Here is a 17826-nt window from a genome sequence, read left to right as displayed (position 1 = left end):
GAAATTTCCAGTGCAGAACTTCACTTTCAAATATCTAAGCAGGAATATTCACAGTAGCAGCTCCAACATAGCAGTGAAACAGTAGCTTTTATACTCTGGGAACCAGTGGTTAAATTCAGCCAGGGCTCTCCAGGTTTGGCCCCGGAACTTTTTTATGCACCGGACCTGGAACATTTTTCTGTTTTGTGACTTTTCTCCCTTTACGGTAATTAAGTAACGCGAAACAGACAGCAATGACTGTTTTGGAAGTTAAGTTATTAAGAAGTACATATGATTGGTGTGGTATTAACAAAAGATTGTGCAATCGAAGGATAAAAGTAAGCCGCCAGTTGAGTTGACGAATTCCATATGTGAAACTGCCATAACAGCATTCACTATATATATATTTCTTAGTTTTAAGACGTTTATGAATTTTAACACATTCAGTTGAATTTCACTGCTGCTTTGCGAACTCACACACATCTAATTAATAACAATAGTTTTTAGTTAGACACTGTGTTTGCCATATAGTTTTGCTCGAGTCTATACAGCATACTTTCTGTATGAGGGGACATGTGATTCATTCATTAGTGTCGTTTATTATTATTATTATTTGACACCTCCAGGGAGTCCAAAGACTCCTCCAAAGAGTCCAAAGGTGTAGACATAGCTGTAGGGCACCTGCTCTACAGCTATGTCTACACCTACTGACTGCAACTACACCAACGCCATCTATCACCGACCACCACCACCACTGGTATTTCCACAGACAACCACAAACATCCATGCCCAGGGAGGGATGGATTTTATTCAAGTTGTCTCTAATTACACTATTTGTTGAGAAATATATTACACAGACTGCTCATACCTTATTCACTGAGATAATAAAAGTAATTGTTTTTCTTGCCTCTGCAATGTAGTGGCTATTGGGGAGGGTGTGTTGATTACCGCGGGAGCAGTTACTATCGCCCCAACGTGCAAGTGTTTAAACTTTTTTTCGTGTGCGAGGTATATGCGTAATTTTTTAATTTCTTTTTTCGAAAAGTAAAATCAGATGTGGTACGAGTTATATCGAGTAAGTATGGTATTTCAACTGTGGATAAGTACGTTGGTACCTTCTTTAACCCAGTGGAACTCGTGATCAAAAAAATTGCAGCTTAGGTCGCATGTATACGAGAGATACATTCATTACTAGTATGTGCTGAAGAAATACAATCAAACTTAAAAAAAAAAAAACACTACAAATATAATACATGATGGTTTATTTATTTTCAGATACAATCTAGAAATTATTGAAAAAAAAGAAACAAAGAAAAAAAAAACTAAACCAATATTATACTGACATCTGTGTTCGCAGTATCTCTCAGATACAATTTATTATCAAAACTCACACACTTTACACAACACATGTTAAACCAAACTGACTTCAATTTTCTAGCAAATAACGCTTTCAGTAAATTTTTTCTGCGATGATTTTTCCTGCAATGAATTTTCCCACGCGATGATTTTTCCCTGCAATGATTTTTGCTCTCAATGAATTTTCTCTGTGATAAATTTTCCCTGCGATCAATTTTCACGCGATGAATTGTCCGTGAACCATGTTAAAGCAGTAATCAGAATGATTACTGCTTTCCTCACCAGAATGATATACCTTTGCAAAGTGATCACACTCAACTATTTTATCTGGTTTTTCTGTCTCCTAGTGACCATTATCATTCCTTAAGGTTAATCTTCCATCTAACTCCTATCTGATTAACCCTCCTTACCTTAAGTATTTAATATTGCTTCCTCCAGATGACCCTTAACTATATCGCATACACTACTAACATCCTTACCCTGCAGTATTTTATGCCATGGCACAGATTTAAGCTTCTTCCTAAGCTGTCAAAATCACCTACCTTGTGGTTCCAGATATCATCCTTCTTGACAGAATATTCCTCATGTTGCACAATCTCCCAAGTCAAGACTGCATGGTCACTTTCACCAATCAGAGGCAATGTGGTCACATTGGTTATGGATAGCTCATCTGATCCTATGACCAGGTCCAATACTCTTCCAACCCTAGTCCCCCTCCATCACATGCTGGCTTAAGTAATTATCTCTTAGTAGGTGTATAAACATACAACCAATTATATATTTTGTCTTGCTTGCTTTAATCTCACACCACACTGCTTCAAATGAACAGCCACCCTCCTTCTTATCTCCTATTCTTTTTGGCTGCAATTCTTCCTTTATCATCAGCAATACCTCCCCCCCCCATCCTATCCTCTCTATCTTCCCTGAAAATACTAAACTCTTCACATTCTATCCCTGTGTAACTACATCATCTGCTGTTAGCCAATCTCACTAATTCCTAAAACTTTTGGCAAGGTTGCACTTACCAATGCCAAAAACTCCTCACTCTTGTTCCTGATACTTCTGGCATTAGTACACAGAAACTGCAGCATCCCTTTACTTTCTGATCTGACTACCCTATTCAATATTTTTGCTTGAGAGACTAGATTCCTCACTTCATAATGCTCACACTCACTTTCTTCATGGGTGCCTTCACACAAACTCACTTGATTCTGCCCTAATTGCTAAAGTTACACTGAATTTATACTTCAGCATGCTCAGTGAACAAAGCTATCTCTAGACACCTAATACCAAAACCATTTAGATGCAGTCTATCAGCATTGTACAAATCCTTCTTTCTGTCAAAGCCACAGATCCACAAATCCTACATAATTCCTTCTACATAATCTACATATAAATTCATTGGCTATCAGTACCCTCCTCCTCAGTTTGCCTCTATCATAGCTTGGTAGGAGACACTATCTTCACCTTCTTGCTCTTCAGTTTTGCCTCTTCTAACAATCTCTTTACATCCTCCCTCATAGAATACTTCCCACCTCTCAAATCATTTGTACCAACCAAGACAATAATTTTCTTTGACTTATCTTTTTTGCATCTGGATGGTGTGGCATATGTTCACACCATGCAGATAACTTGAAAATTAATAAGACAGTTATTTTAACAAAGATAAGATATAACCTGACTTTCCAGCATATCCACAAAGTGATTTCCTAAACAAAAGTCTCATCATTTGAAAAACTAACATTTCATGTATCGAATTTCTATGTTATTATGTTGAGAACATGAAACAGGACTGCATGCTGAGTGTTTAAAAGCTGTAGGATTAAAAATTTTCTACTTTTAATACTTCTACTGTGTTATACAAGATGGATATTAGTATGAGTTATGTGATAAAACATGACAATTTTATGGAAATATCATAATACATATGAAAAAGTAATAAGATATACCCAGGACGGATTCAATTCCTCGAAGAAGATCTTGAGTTTTTAATATAAGAAGCATTTCTCTTGGAACCTTGTTTAAGACTTCTGATATCTGAGAAAAGTAATTTGTAATCTGTTCACGGACTTCATTTTTCTGTAAAAGAAGAAAGAAATTTGATAATCTAAATGCTTGGGAACAGAGTTATTCAGTTTTTCTGAAAAATGTGAAGTTAGATAGTAATAGAAGGATTGATACTGATTCATGTCTCTGAAAGATGATTTGTACAGGCTTGGAATGAATGAGATTTAAAAGGCCAACTTACTAATGATTATCTTGAAACCTGAAATAACTTCTTATATTTTTCAATCTGATGGTGGTTTTAAATGGATTTCTCCCATCTCATTTTTCGAACAGTTATGAATTAGGCTGACCGGAATACCTGTGCTGATTTATTTCCTTGTGTCCTTTTTTTTTTTTTTTTTTAAATTTAATGCACATACTTTCTTTAACTGTCACTCATCCAGAGTATTTTAATTAAATATGTTGATATTTAATACATTTTGCTACATGTATATGAAAAATATGACTTCTGTGTTGATTTAGCTTTTAATATCTCCATGATCTAGCTCCTGCTAATTCAACACTTTTTAGTAATTGTTTAAAGGGTGCTTAACCAAAGAGAAGAGTTGATCACTGGCCTGAGCCAGATCTCACATGCTGAGACTGAGACTGTTCAAGAAGAAACAAGAATGAGGCTAACAAGTAAAGTATTCTGGCATAATAGATTAAATCTCCTTATTCAAAACTACTTTTATTCAGACCACATCTTGGCTCCTGCACATAGCTCTGCTGATTTGATTGTGAAGGAGATATGGAAACTAAGAAGATCTCTCTCTCTCTCTCTTTCTCCAGAGTTCAGAAGAAAATAATAAAAATAGTATCAAAACTGTGAACATGCTCAGCTAAGAAGGCCTAGAAAGTGTAATTTAGTTGGTAGACTTGAGAAAAGAAGAAAGAAAGAGAGAAATTATACAAAATAAGTGGATATTGAATCCAACATTATTTCCAAGCCAAATATAGAAACTCTAAGATAGAGACTATAAGAGTTTCATGGCGAATATATAGAAACTATAAAAAGTTTGGTGGATCCAAGTGTAAGCCAACACCTGGTTCAGGCTAGGGCTATTCATAAGGTGGAGTAAGTTCTGATCACTGTCCTTAGTATTTTCCATAATATAAAGCACATCTCCTAACGGACATGTATGACACTATACATTATGGAGGGAGGGAGGGTCAATACCCAGACAGGTTTTGACCTTTGTTGAGGTTTCATCAGTGAGTAGGTAGATCCAGATGTAAATACTGAGGTTGAAGTGATGCAGAAGTTATTCTTTACCATACAATTTGCACCAATAGTGTAACTCTTGTAATTCTTATCTCAGTAATTCTTGGTGCACACAAAGGTGCACCAAGAATTACTGAGATAAAGAGCCAAAAAGGCTTCACTTTGGTGATGTAAAATTATACAAATTAAGTGGATATTGAATCCAACATTATTTCCAAGCCGAATATAGAAACTCTAAGATAGAGACTCCAAGAGTTTCATGCCGAATATATATATAGAAACTCTAAGATAGAGACTCCAAGAGTTTCATGCCGAATATATAGAAACTATAAAAGTTTTGGAGGATCCAAGCGTAAGCCAACATCTGGTTCAGGCTAGGGTGACTCGTAGAAAAGGTGGAGTAAGTTCTGATCACTGCCTTAGTATTTTCCATAAGAGAAAGATGGTAATAGAGGATCTTCATAAGATTAGAAGAAACAAGAAAAAAAGTAGGTATCCCTAGACACTGTACTTTGAGTAAGAGAACAGTACTTTTTAAAGGGGAAAAGTGGTGAACAAGTGTACTTCATTCAGTGAATATTTTTAATTCAGCTTTTTCAGAATTTTGATTAGAGAGACATGGAAATAAAAACCATGAATATAATATGTTATATTACACTGATGGCCTGGTTGGCTGTGGTTAGCATATCTGCTCTCCAACCAACAGGTTGGGGGGGGGGATTGAAATCCTACTGCACCACTTATTCAAGGCCTGAAATAACTTGAAAAAGCTTTACTTCTTATCTCTAAGAGCAGGTTTCCAAATATATCTAACCTAATCTAATCTCACTCATGGTAATAAAACTAATGTATTATAGGCTAACTGCCTTTTATGGGTGAGAGATTCACATAAAAAACAAAAAGAAAAAAAATCTATTAAGTGCGATCTGTAAGAATAATTTCTTGGTTAGTGTCTGGAAATACATGACAAGGTATCACATATATGGATCATTGTTAGCAAATTTAACATACTGCCTGTTATAGCCATTTCATCTGCGTTAAATTGCATGATGGAATAGGATTAATCCTTATTCATATAGTATGCCGGCCTGGTTGGCCGAGTGGTTAGCGTATCCACTCTCCAGCCAATACTGGTGGTGGTGGTGGTGGCTGGCGGTAGATGATGTTGGTGTAGTTGCGGTTCATTATAGAGAAGGTGCCCTCCCTCGATGAGTCTTTGGACTCCGTGGAGGTGTTACAAAATAATAATAATAATAATATAGTATCCTATGACTATAAATTATTCTGTGTGTTCTTTTGGCTGGATTCCCTGTTTTGGATTTTTATATCATCTATAGTGCTTCTACTGTCATCTCTTTATGAGAATGGCTAACTCAACTTCAATTGAAAAGCTATGATGGAGGTTCTTAATGTCCTAAATGGGATTTCAACCCTTGTCTTTCCAACCATCACTGAAACAGATATATATATAAACAGTGGCAGCAGTGGGGAGAGGGTACTATCCCTTGCTATAGCAGTTAATCCTCCTACTATGAGCAGGACATTGTTTTTAAGGGTAACTGAACAATAGATACAGTCTGACCAGCAGTATTCAGTCCATAAAGATAGAATAAAATTCACTCACACATGTTTAGAACTATGGAGTAAATTACTCACTGTTAGAAAGAGCACTGTGCAAGATATCAGTCGGTACGAGATACATTCGGTTTTCCTGTTCAATACTGCACAAAATCAAGGTAAAAAGAGCAGTGATCTCAGACATATCCGTTTACGTCCAAGCCTACTCATGTGCATGTGGCTTTCGAGACACACACACGAGTAGTGTGCGTGTCTCGAAACTAGCCACTGGTCTAACACCGATTTGCCTGAAAATGCAAGCATTCTCTCTGATATATGAAGTCTCTTCCAGAAGATATAACGAAAATTCCAACATAGATCCAAATTGCTACAAATGTCTACCTCACTACAGTAGGTGGCCTCACCCATCAAAGAAAACATACATTAAGGAAAAGGAAAGCTCTGAAAGTGACGATTTCCATGTATACACTGACGAAAGCAAAACAGAAGGGGACGTTGGTTGTTCTTTCATTGCATATAACAGAGAGTCCATTATACAAGAAAGCTGCTCTAGACTACATCCTCTCTGTTCCAACAACCAAGAACAACTTGCTATAGTTCATTCACTTACATATCTCCAGGAATCAGAACTGAACACCTTTCATTAAAGGACAGCAACAATTTACAGTGACAGTAGAAGCACTATAGATGATATAAAAATCCAGAACGACCATATAGCATTAACAGAACAGACAAGGTTTGGAATCTCACTCTAGAGGGATGGGAAATCAAGTTCTGGGGGGGGGGGACGTGCATACTGGGGAAGCAAGAAACAAAAGAGATCAGCTGGCTAAAGAACGGCTAGATTTCGTGTACCAAAAGTACACAAAATCTGCTATAAAAACACTTGCAGAAGAAAGTCTAAACTTGTAGAAAGAAGAATGGAAAACCTCAAAACACAGATTAACAACAAAAGAATTTTTGCCAAGTATCAGAAGTAGACTCCAGCTGAAAAAATACGCCAACTTTCCAGGTTTAACCGCACTACTAAAGGGTCATGGAAAACTAAGACACTACCTACATAGATTCTATATCCTGGAATCCCCATCATGCATTTGTTGCCTCCATCTTCAACACTGTTGATCACATACATTACGACTGTCAGCTACTCGACTCCATCCAGATGCCCATAATATAATATGTCATCATTTCTGGAGACAAGTGGTCAGTGTCAAAGCAGAGATTTATTGAAAAGTACTACTCAGAATTAATTAAATTTGCCAATAATATCAACTTCCAGTCGATGTAATGTAACAAATTACTGATATTATAGGAAGTATATAGTGTAAATATATGTATATATAAATATGGATGTAAAGGTTGGAATATGTACCTATTCTAACCTTTATGTAAAAATATAAATGTTAATATGAATATTGATACAAAAATATAAATATAAATGTTAATCAGTAACTTGTAAGCTACATGTAATATGAGGGTGGTCTGAAACATTCTTGGCCTAACAATGAAAAAATGAATTTATAATTTCAAAATTATTTTTATTTTTCAACATAATCTCCCTTAAGACTAATACATTTATTCCAGCAATGCTCAGGCACCATTATCCCATCCCTGTAGTGGTTCTCTGTAAGATCTACAAAATACCCCTCTACAGCTGCAATCACCTCTTGATTTGAAGAAAAACACTGACCAGCGAGGAAGAGTTTTAGTTTTAGGAAGAGATAGAAGTCAGAGGGAGCCAACTCTGGAGAACAGGGTGGATGTCCCAACAATTCATAGTGCAGATCCCTTAATTTTCTCAGTGCCAAAACACCTTTATGGGCAGGTGCATTGTCCTGATGAAAGATGATTTTTTATCTTCTGCAAACCGGGTCTTTTCTCATAAATTTTTTTCGTCTAGTCTTGTTAAAAGATCGGAATAATATTCCCTGGTTATTGTTTTGCCCTTTTCAAGATAATTAATAAACAAAACTGACTTTGTCTCTGGCATTGAACAACCGGCTTCTGTCCACTGTTTTGACTGCCATTTAGATTCTGGTGTGTAATGGTGAATCTAAGTCTCATCTATAGTAATAAATCGACACACAAAATCAGCTTGATTCTTGTTAAAACACTCCAAGCACTGTTCAGAGATTTTCATGTGAGTGCATTATTGATCTACCCTGAGCAAGTGCTGCACCCATCTTGTACAAAGCTTTTTCATTTGCAATTCTTCATGCAAAATATATCCTACACATGCTTTTGAAATGCCTATAGTCAGCAATTTCACGCACCTTGACTCGCCGGTCATCCAATACCATGTCATGCACTTTATCAAAGATTTCTGGTGTTGAAACACTTTTTGGATGTCCTTCACGTTGAACATCTTCAAGGCTGGTACGGCCACAATTAAACTTGGCGGCCCATTTCTTAATTGTCAAAAATGAAGGAGATGCGTGCTCATAAACCTTTATGAACTTTGAATGAATATCTTTTGGTATTAAACCTTTTTTTACAAAAAATTTTATAATAACCACACAATACTCAATACACAATTTTAAGAATAACCACAATGCTCAATTTTTATCCATTTCAAGGGATGCAGACAACACTTTTGCTACATACAGCTGTATACAACAAAATACTCGATAAAATGACTTGCAATTTCACGTAGATGCTTATGACAGATGTACCAACTTGGAAAAAAAAATCTTGCCAATAATGTTGCCATCTATGGTCGAGGCCGAGAACATTTCAGACACCCTTGTATATGCATTGTATGCAATGGAGCATGTAGGAATAAATGACCTCTTGATAGGGTTACTATTGAGAGGAGGAAAAAAAAAAACGCTCAACACATCAAATTCTTTTAAAGCATCCACAAATCGGCAATCTATTTTAGTTGCAAAGGAAGGGGGAATGGGGGGGGGAGAATCTAGCCCTTACATCCTTGTAATGTACACTCCTACTCAATTTCCAAGGATAACTAAGCTCTTTCTTCATCTCTAATCATCACAGACTGAAAGATTTTATCCATCTCTATCCCATAAAAAATTTCTTTACTAGCTCACATTCTCTATCATATCGCCATTCCTGCACCTGTTTGTTAGAGTTTTAAATCCATCTTTCCTACTCCAACTAATTTCATGTGCTCAAGACTAGTCCTGATACCATCTTGGCTACTCACCTGTGTACTCTTGCTCCACAGTTTCTTGGGAACCCTGAAGACCAGATCCAAGCATGACAGACCAGATGATGGTCAAACATTACAAGGCGAAATATAATGGTTTCTTTAACTGTAAATGTCAATGAATTTCTTAGCAGCTTATTGTCTGCGTGGTTAGCCTAGTAGCTTTGTGCTTCGCAACCATATGCCTGGGGAAGGAGTGTCCTAGGTTCGATTCCTGTCAACGACATGAGGAGCTCAAGGATCTTCCTTAGCCATAGCCAAGTTAGCCAGTCTTGGGCGTGGACAGCAGGGTTTTTCCGCCAGTTTCATCCTGCAAGCAGGCAAACTGGTCCGAGGACACACGCGGATTACAGTCAGGAATACTGACCCAGCCGTCTGATTCGTCAGCCTATGCCGGTTCCGGAGCTGGGATAAAATTTGGGGGGACTAGATGGTACCGTGAACTCCTGTAAAAAGGGGGAACACTGTATCATCACACAGAATTTATTTATTTAGCAGCTTATCCACTGTGTCATTTTTATCACCTTTAGGTAATAAAAATGACACAGTGGTAAGGTAAGGCAACTAACACTGAAAATGAAAAGCTGATCTGTGTGGGAAATCTAAACAGAAGGGTAAGAAATTATTCTCAGGCATGTGCAATGTTTTGGGAAAATTAGGAGAAAAAGACCAATGCTAATAATAATGATAAGTGCCTACTGGATTTCTGTTCAGGGTGTGGACTAGTCACCAACAGCATATTTTTTTTACATAAAGATGCACACAAATTCAGAAGGAGACAAGATATCATCATCATCCTTTTAAGGATTTAGATGCATTGACCTGTTCTGGTCTTATTCTATTCCTTACTCGTTCATGACTTGTATCCTCCAACTGTGTAGTACAGTAGTATCTGTTTCGAATAGTCTTGCAGTGTCCATTCTTTCAATATGTTCAATCTACTTCTTTCAATATTCATATATTTTGTCCAATACTGATACTATTTTTAGTTCTTTATCTGAGCTTCTTTTTTTTTGTCTCAAATGTTCACAGGAATTTCATTTCTCTAGTTTCTATTCTTCTTCTTATTCTTTTTCTGTAGTTTTTATAGTCCATGATTCACTTCCATACAGTAGAGAAGGTCTTGCATCCTTAAGGGCTCACTTTAGTGAATATGGAATGGTGAACCTGAGGTACCTGATGCTGGACCATGCCTTACTTCATGTGATACACATCTGTTATATTATCTGTAGACTAGTCCCTACCCTTCCCCCCTTAATGCTATTAGAGTATTTGAAGGCTATGGTTGAATCTTTCCTATTTACTGTTTCTTTTCATATTATGCTATTATGCAATAGGAGTCTACCTTCTCTCCCAGGTATTTGCCTTACCTAGTAGCCTAAACTCCTGTAAGGTTCACATTGCATCAGTAAGGGCATACAGCTGTAAAACTTTGCCAGATCATCTGAATGTGGACAGACCTCACGGAAATGGGTAGGACTAGGGCATACCCCAGAAGTGATGCATGCGGGCTTCACCTAGCCTCCCACAAAAAATGGGCAAGGGCTATCATATCAAGAGCAGGTGCGACTAAAGCAGATAGCTCAGAGTAGAAGAGGAGATTAATCGATTGGAAATGGAAGGAACTGATTGGCTGTAGACTTGATGTAGTGGAGAAGGCTGGCAATATGTGCAAGGAAAAAAATCGAAAGGACAAACACCATAGGAGACTGGAGAAGGATACAAGTTATTTTATTGTGGCATGAACACACAGCAGAATGGAGTGGTGCTCAATCAGGAACTCAAAGAAAATGTATTAGAAGTGAATAGAATATCAAATAGAATAATCGTGGTGTGAATAACCGTGGTGAAATTCTAACTTTGGTGAGTGTATATGAACCTCAAGCTTGACGTGAAGAAGATGAACAAGAAAATTTTTGGAGAGACCTATATATGTAATAAGCAGATGACAAAGTAAGGATCTCTATATGGTGACTGTAATGGTCATGTTGGTGAAAATAATGAAGGTAGGGAGACAATACAAGGAAGACATGGAGTTGGTGAAAGGAACAATGAAGGTAATAGGATTGCTGATTTTGCAATGGCAGGGAATCTTACTATACTGAACACCTTCTACAGCAAACCACTAAATCACAGGTATACATACAGAAGTAGGAGGGGGGGGGGGAGACACTCCCAGGTGGACTATATACTCTGTAGAAGAGAATGTATGAAGAAGGTAAATGATTGTAAAGTAATACCAGGAGAGGAAGTGGTAGAGCAGCACAGGCTTCTACTCTGCCAGGTGGAAATAAAAGGAGTGCAATGAAAGCAAGCAAAAGGGATCATCAAAACAAGATGATGGAAGCTGGGAGAAATTGATCTTAGAGAAGAGTTCATCAAGACGGTACAAGCAATAATTGCTGAAAATTAATCAATTGGAAATGGAAAATAGGAAAACAAAATGAAAAACATCCATAATATTGAAACACATTCGGCCAGACAAAAGGAAATATGGTGGTGGAGTGACAAAGTACAAAAGTGTATTAAGGAAAAGAAAATGGCCAAGCAGAAGTGGGACAGAATAGGTAAGGAGAATAGCAGAATAGAATATAAACCCTCTTCCAAAAAGAAACTGAACTTTTGATAGAAAATAAACACATGCCAATTATAATTATTCAAATCATTTATTTCAATCAATATACTCTCCCTCAGCTTCGATACAGTGCTTGGCATGGTCAATTAATTCGTTAAATGAGTTTTTTATAGCGGTTTTTGGGATACTGTTGAGGGTCGTGGTTACTGCCGCTTGAATGTTTTCAATGGTGTCGTATCGCTTTCCTTTCGTCGGCAAATGAAGCCGGAGGAAGAGAAAGAAGTCACAGGGTGCTAAATCAGGTGAGTCGGCAAGTGATCCAACACACAAACTTGGTTTTTGCTCAAAAACTGTCTTACAATGTTCAAACGATGAGATGGTGCATTATTGTGCAAAAGTGACCAGCTGCCTGCATCACAATATTCATGCCGTACGAGACTATCAATCGCTTCAAAACTTCGAGATAAAACTCACCATTGATCATTTGGCCAGGTGGAACGAATTCTTTGTGAATAATGCCTTTGGAATCGTAGAAACAAATCAGCATTGTCTTTACTTTTGACTTCTCCAAGCGATTTTTTTACGGATGCCCTTCTTCTGGTGGTCTCCAGTCAGCACTCTGTTTCAAGCTCATACTCAAAAACACCACGTTTCATCACCAGTAACAATCGTTTCAAGGAAGTCTGAGTCCTTATGAGCAATTTTAATGAGGTCCTTGCAGTCTTCAATTCGATACTTTTTTTGGTCGTCAGTCAACTTGTGGGAAACAAATCGCTAATTCAATTTACGAAGGCCCAAACTGTCGGTCAAAATGTTGTGCACAGTTGATTTTGGAATCCCTAATTCATCTTCAATCAATCTCATGGATGATTTCAGGTTTTCTTTGATGAAATCACGCACTTTCTGGATGTTAACTTCGCTCAGTCCAGTTTTTGGATGGCCTGGCTTTCCGTCGTCCTCAAGGATCTCACGACCACTTTGAAATGGCTTAAACCACTTGTAAACTTGAGTACAGGATAAGCATTCATCACCATATGCTTTTTGAAGCATTTGATGTGTTTCGGTACAACTTTTACCGTTTAAACAAGTCAATCGCAGCTCTCTGTTTGAAGTCAAAACACACTGTCACTCTTGGCACTATAACTCTGCTTCTAATGAAACAAATGTCATAAACAGTTGACACGACACTAATGAAGGTTGCCGCTTTCAACAACAAAAAGATACAACAGATGGCGCCACTAGTTTCTTCTATTTTCGAAAAGTTCAGTTTCTTTTTGAAGAGAGGGTGTAATCAAAGCAAAGAAAAAGGCAAAGAGAGCAGTAGCAAGATCTACAGCTGGAGCCTATGCTAACCTGCATGAAAGTCTAGATAATGAAGAAGGTGTCAAAAAGACCTTCAGGATAGCCAGATAAAATAAGTGGAAAAGTAAAGATTAGTATACTAAGCCAGGATGATTAAGGGAGAGGATGGTATCATTTTGTATGAAGAAATGGATGTGTTAGATATATGGAAAGAGTATTTTGAGCAATTAATAAATGAAATAAGTAGGGATATATAAAAGGATGGAGGAGATGTGGTCATGGGGCCAATTCCTAACATAACAAGAATGGAAGTGGAGGAAGCACTGAGAAAGACGAAAAACGGGAAGGCAGTTGGACCTGGTCACATCCCTGAAGAAGTATGGAAGTGTCTAGGTGAATTCGGCATGACTATTAATGGTTACCTTTAATAGAATCATTGAAAGTGAGAAAATGCCAGAGGAATGGAGACAGAGACAGTATACTAGTACCAATATATAAGAACAAAGGTGATATTCAGTCCTGTATTCAACTACAGAAGAATTAAACTCATGAGTCACACTATGAGGGTATGGGAAATGGTAATTGAGAAGAGATTGCAAGACTTGGTGTCAATTAGTGAAAAGCAGTTTGAGTTTATGCCCAGTCAGGGAATAATTGATGCCATCTTTAGATAGCTCATAGAAGATGAACTATCTTAGGTCACAGGAGAACTTTTTTTATCATGGAACTTTTTCTGGTCTTCATTGATTTGGAAAAGGCCTTTGAGTCCCAAGAAAAGAGATACGGAGAAGCATTAGGAAGAAAATGATTCCAGAGATGCACATCTTGTACAAGGCATGTATGATGATGATAGTAAAACAAGAGTGAGATGTGGAGCAGGAACCACTGAGACATTCCCAGTAAAAGGTAGGGTTCATCAAGGATCAGCTTTGAACCCCTTCTTATTTGTTATTGCTCTTGGATATGTTGACAAAGACAGTAAGAACTGAATCACCCCCAGATGATGATGTTTGCCAATGATGTGGTGATTTGCACAAAGTCTGAGCAGGAAGCAGAAGAAAAACTTGAAGAATGGAGGAAAGCTTTGGAAGACAGTGGTTTGAGGATCAGTAGAAATAAGACAGAGTACATGTGTTATAGTGAAGCAGCAAGAAGTATAATATTAGAGGACAGAGGCATGCTGCATGTCTCAGTTCACATATCTAGGATTGTGTCCAAAGTGATGGATGATACCTCCATTTGTCAAGACCTTCTGGTGGCAGAAGGTCTTGCCAAAGTGATGGACTCAGAACTCAACAGGAGTTTCCAATCAGGATGGATAAACTGGAAAAAGGTTTCAGGTATCTTGTGTGATAGAAAAGTGTCTAGCAAGTTAAATGATCATGGGAACAATTAAAGTAACCCAAGTATCTGGAAAGATTAGGGAATCAAAGCTGAGGTGATTTGTCATGTTATGTGGTGAGATAAAAACTATGTGGAAAGGAGAGTGCTGGTGATGAAGCTACCAGGCAAAAGAAGTAAGGGAGAGAAGTAAAACAATGCCTGTACAGCTTGAGAGGGGACCTCCAAGACCTCAGACTAGAGGAGAAATTGAACTTGGGCAGAACTGAGTGGAGGAGGTTGATCCACTGCAGCAACCTTACTTGAGTGGGAATTGGCAAAACTTTATAAGCTTGTATTCTTTCATGCTTTTGAACTTGGTTAGGTTTGAAAATGATACTAATCATCCCTGCTATTTTAAGATGTTTTCTTTCAATATGTTCAATCCACTTCTTCTGATATCCATATATTTTGTCCAATACTGATATGTTTTAACCTCAGTGATTGTACCCTGACAATGCCAACAGCTTAAGTTTGGTGAAACTAGTCGGTATTAAAAATACTTATCGTTTATACTTGATCAATGTTCCCAAATAATTATTTACATTAGTTTTGCGATCAAGAAAATACACGCTCATTATGAATGTTATGTCAGTTTTTAAAAAAGACTAACTGAAATTGTGTTCATTTTTAATTAGTATTGTTTTTAATTACAAAGAAATAAATTGGGTCTAGCATGGTTTTAAAAAAATTTTTTTTTTTAAATTATGTGTATGGTTTTAAAATTATGGACAAAGAAATTGTATTTAATATTAAGTGTACTATAGTTTATACAAGCATATTCAGATACAAATAAATTCTAAGTAGTTTTTTTCTCTCTAACACTTCTTTTGTGTTTTTGACTATTTTTTACTGAGTTAGTGAGAATTAAAAAAACACAGGAGGTAGACTAAACTCATCACTAATATATTGAGTAATGGTTATAATGAGGTCATGAAGTGACAGAAGCAGATAAAATAGTTGAGTTACTGAGTGACTACTTTGCAAGAGTATATCATCCAAGTGAGGTTACTACTGTAATATAAGTGACACACTGATGTGGAAACAGAGGTGGATGAACTGGAGGTTCTTAGGATAGTGCAGAATTTCAATGTAAATACAGCTGTGGAATAGACAGGATATCAGCTAGGGTTTTGCAAGAATGTGCAAGGCAAATGGCAATGCCTCTGACTAGGCTCTTTAATTTAAATCTCAGCTCTGGAGTTCCAAGGGAGTGGAAAGAGGGCAAAATAATTCCTTTGCATAATGGAGGTTCCAAAAACTGCAATAGCAAATTATAGACCAATCAGTATCTCAGACATGGTGGTAAAGTACTGGAAAAATTGGTCAAAAAGAGAAATCAACAATGGGTAGATAAAAATATGAAACTCTATGAGGATCAACATGGCTTTGTGAAGGGTCATTCATGCCTTAGTAATTTACTAACTTTTTTTATAATAGAGTAACAGCTGAGCTGGATAAAGGAAATAGCTATTTGATGATTTTGCAAAGCCATTTAACAGAATACCACTTTGAACTCTGTTATGCAAATTAGAACAAATGGGAATGGACATGACACTGGTTAAGTGGATAAGAGGGTGGCTGCTGGACAAATATCAAAAAGTGGTATGTGAAGGGGCAGAATCGAAGCAAAAATAGGTTACTTGTGGCATGCCACAAGGTTTGATGCTGGGACAACTGCTGTTTAATTTGTACATAAATGATATAGGAAATAACCTGAAAAGAAATAATCAGTTGTTTGCTGATGGTGTGAAATTAGGTAGAGCAACAGTTAATCAAGTTGATGTGGAGAGCTTGAAGGATGATTTAAATAGAGTATCAGTATGGGCAAAAGATAATGGGTATCAGTTTAATGTGGAGAAATGTAAAGTTATACATTTTGGGAAAAATAGATTACAAGCCATGCATCATATTGATAGCATTGTACTCCAGGAAATAGATGAAACTATAGATTTAGTGGGGGGGGGGGGTAGACAGAGAATTAAAGTTTAGAGGACATATAACTAAGATTGCAAGGTAGCCCGTTAGATTACTTGGTTACTGAAAAACACATTAACATGTAGAGATAAGGAAATTGTTATTCTGCTTTATAAGGCCTTGATATGCCCCTAACTGGATTACCTTCAAGTCTTCAAGGTTGCTTAAGAGTCAAAGCCAAATAACTGGCAGGAGACCCTCCACATTACCTTTCAGGAATGTGTAAAACCAACTAAGGCTTTTGACCTAATGTCCAATCCTCACCTTCATAGGGTGCGACTTGTTAGTAAACATCCACTGGGTACTAAAGAACGAGGATGGGCTGGCAATTTGGTACTTACCTGACCAAATTGTATTCTCTGTTGCCTTAAACCACAAATGAATATGATGGTAAAACGATGAGATTTCATGCTGGCTGAGATGCTGCCTGGTTATACAAGAACCTTACTGTTTTCTTTCAGGGAACCAGGGCAAACAGTGAAAAGTCACCTACTGGAACAAGCTCCAACTCAACATCTAGAGAAGAAGAATAAAATCAGCATCAGAAGAATGATAGATAGGAATCAATATAAGGAGTATTAATTGAAAAGAAATCAAACTTATAGAAGAATTTGAAAGGTACCACATGGCATAATTGGTATTACTGGGATAAAGAAGACAAAAACAGGTGAGATCTTACTAAACAGTGTGTAGGATGTTATTTTCAGGCAATAATGAACAAGGAAAGGAAGGTGTAGAGATAGCATTCAACACCGAACATGAAGATAAACTTCTTGCTTGGAAGGCAGTTTCAAGTAGAGTTATGTGGGCAAACCTCAAAATAGGGACATCGACAATGAAACTTATTTGTACCTATGGTCCCACAGAAGGTTCCTCTGAGGAAGAAGTAGAGGAATTTTTTGAGTCATTGAACAGGCAACTGACAAAGAAAATGGAAAAAGTGATCCTTTTTGGAGATCTGAACAGCAGAGTAGGAAATGAATCCCACTAGGCATATAGAAACATATTTAGAAAATTTGGAGAAAAGGGCAAAGTTAATTAATAATAATGGTACGTATTTACTGGACTTCTACTCAGGACATGGACTAGTCATTACTGGTCCATGTCCTGAGCATAAAGATATCACACTTCTTCAAAATACAAGTGTACAGAGGATATGAAATTGGATGTGACCATTACTTAGCTAAGCAGGATAAAAATGGATATCACATTCAAAACAACAGTATGTAAGAAAGTTTT

At 37.2% G+C, this 17826-nt stretch overlaps 1 protein-coding gene across 8 annotated transcripts in view; it reads right to left on the bottom strand.

Moving 5' to 3' along the window:
- Positions 1 to 17826, bottom strand: part of Adck1 (aarF domain containing kinase 1) — a 433204-nt gene that overhangs the window by 26116 nt on the left and 389262 nt on the right. For 5 of the 8 annotated variants that reach the window (XM_090395708.1, XM_090395706.1, XM_090395705.1 and 2 more), the window contains one exon: positions 3285 to 3414. In XM_090395708.1, coding sequence (XP_090251834.1) covers positions 3285 to 3414 — 130 coding nt within the window. Of the gene's footprint in view, positions 1 to 3284; positions 3415 to 16928; positions 17104 to 17826 lie in introns of those variants that run through there. The other 3 variants (XR_016548573.1, XR_016548574.1, XM_090395711.1) reach the window with 2 other exon arrangements.

This window comes from Typopeltis vanoorti, chromosome 7 (assembly GCF_054136105.1).
Source record: "Typopeltis vanoorti isolate ZY-2024b chromosome 7, IOZ_Tvanoo_1.0, whole genome shotgun sequence".
Lineage (NCBI taxonomy): Eukaryota > Metazoa > Arthropoda > Arachnida > Uropygi > Thelyphonidae > Typopeltis > Typopeltis vanoorti.
Note: the sequence above shows the minus strand (reverse complement) of the source record. Positions and strands in the feature narration are given on the sequence as shown.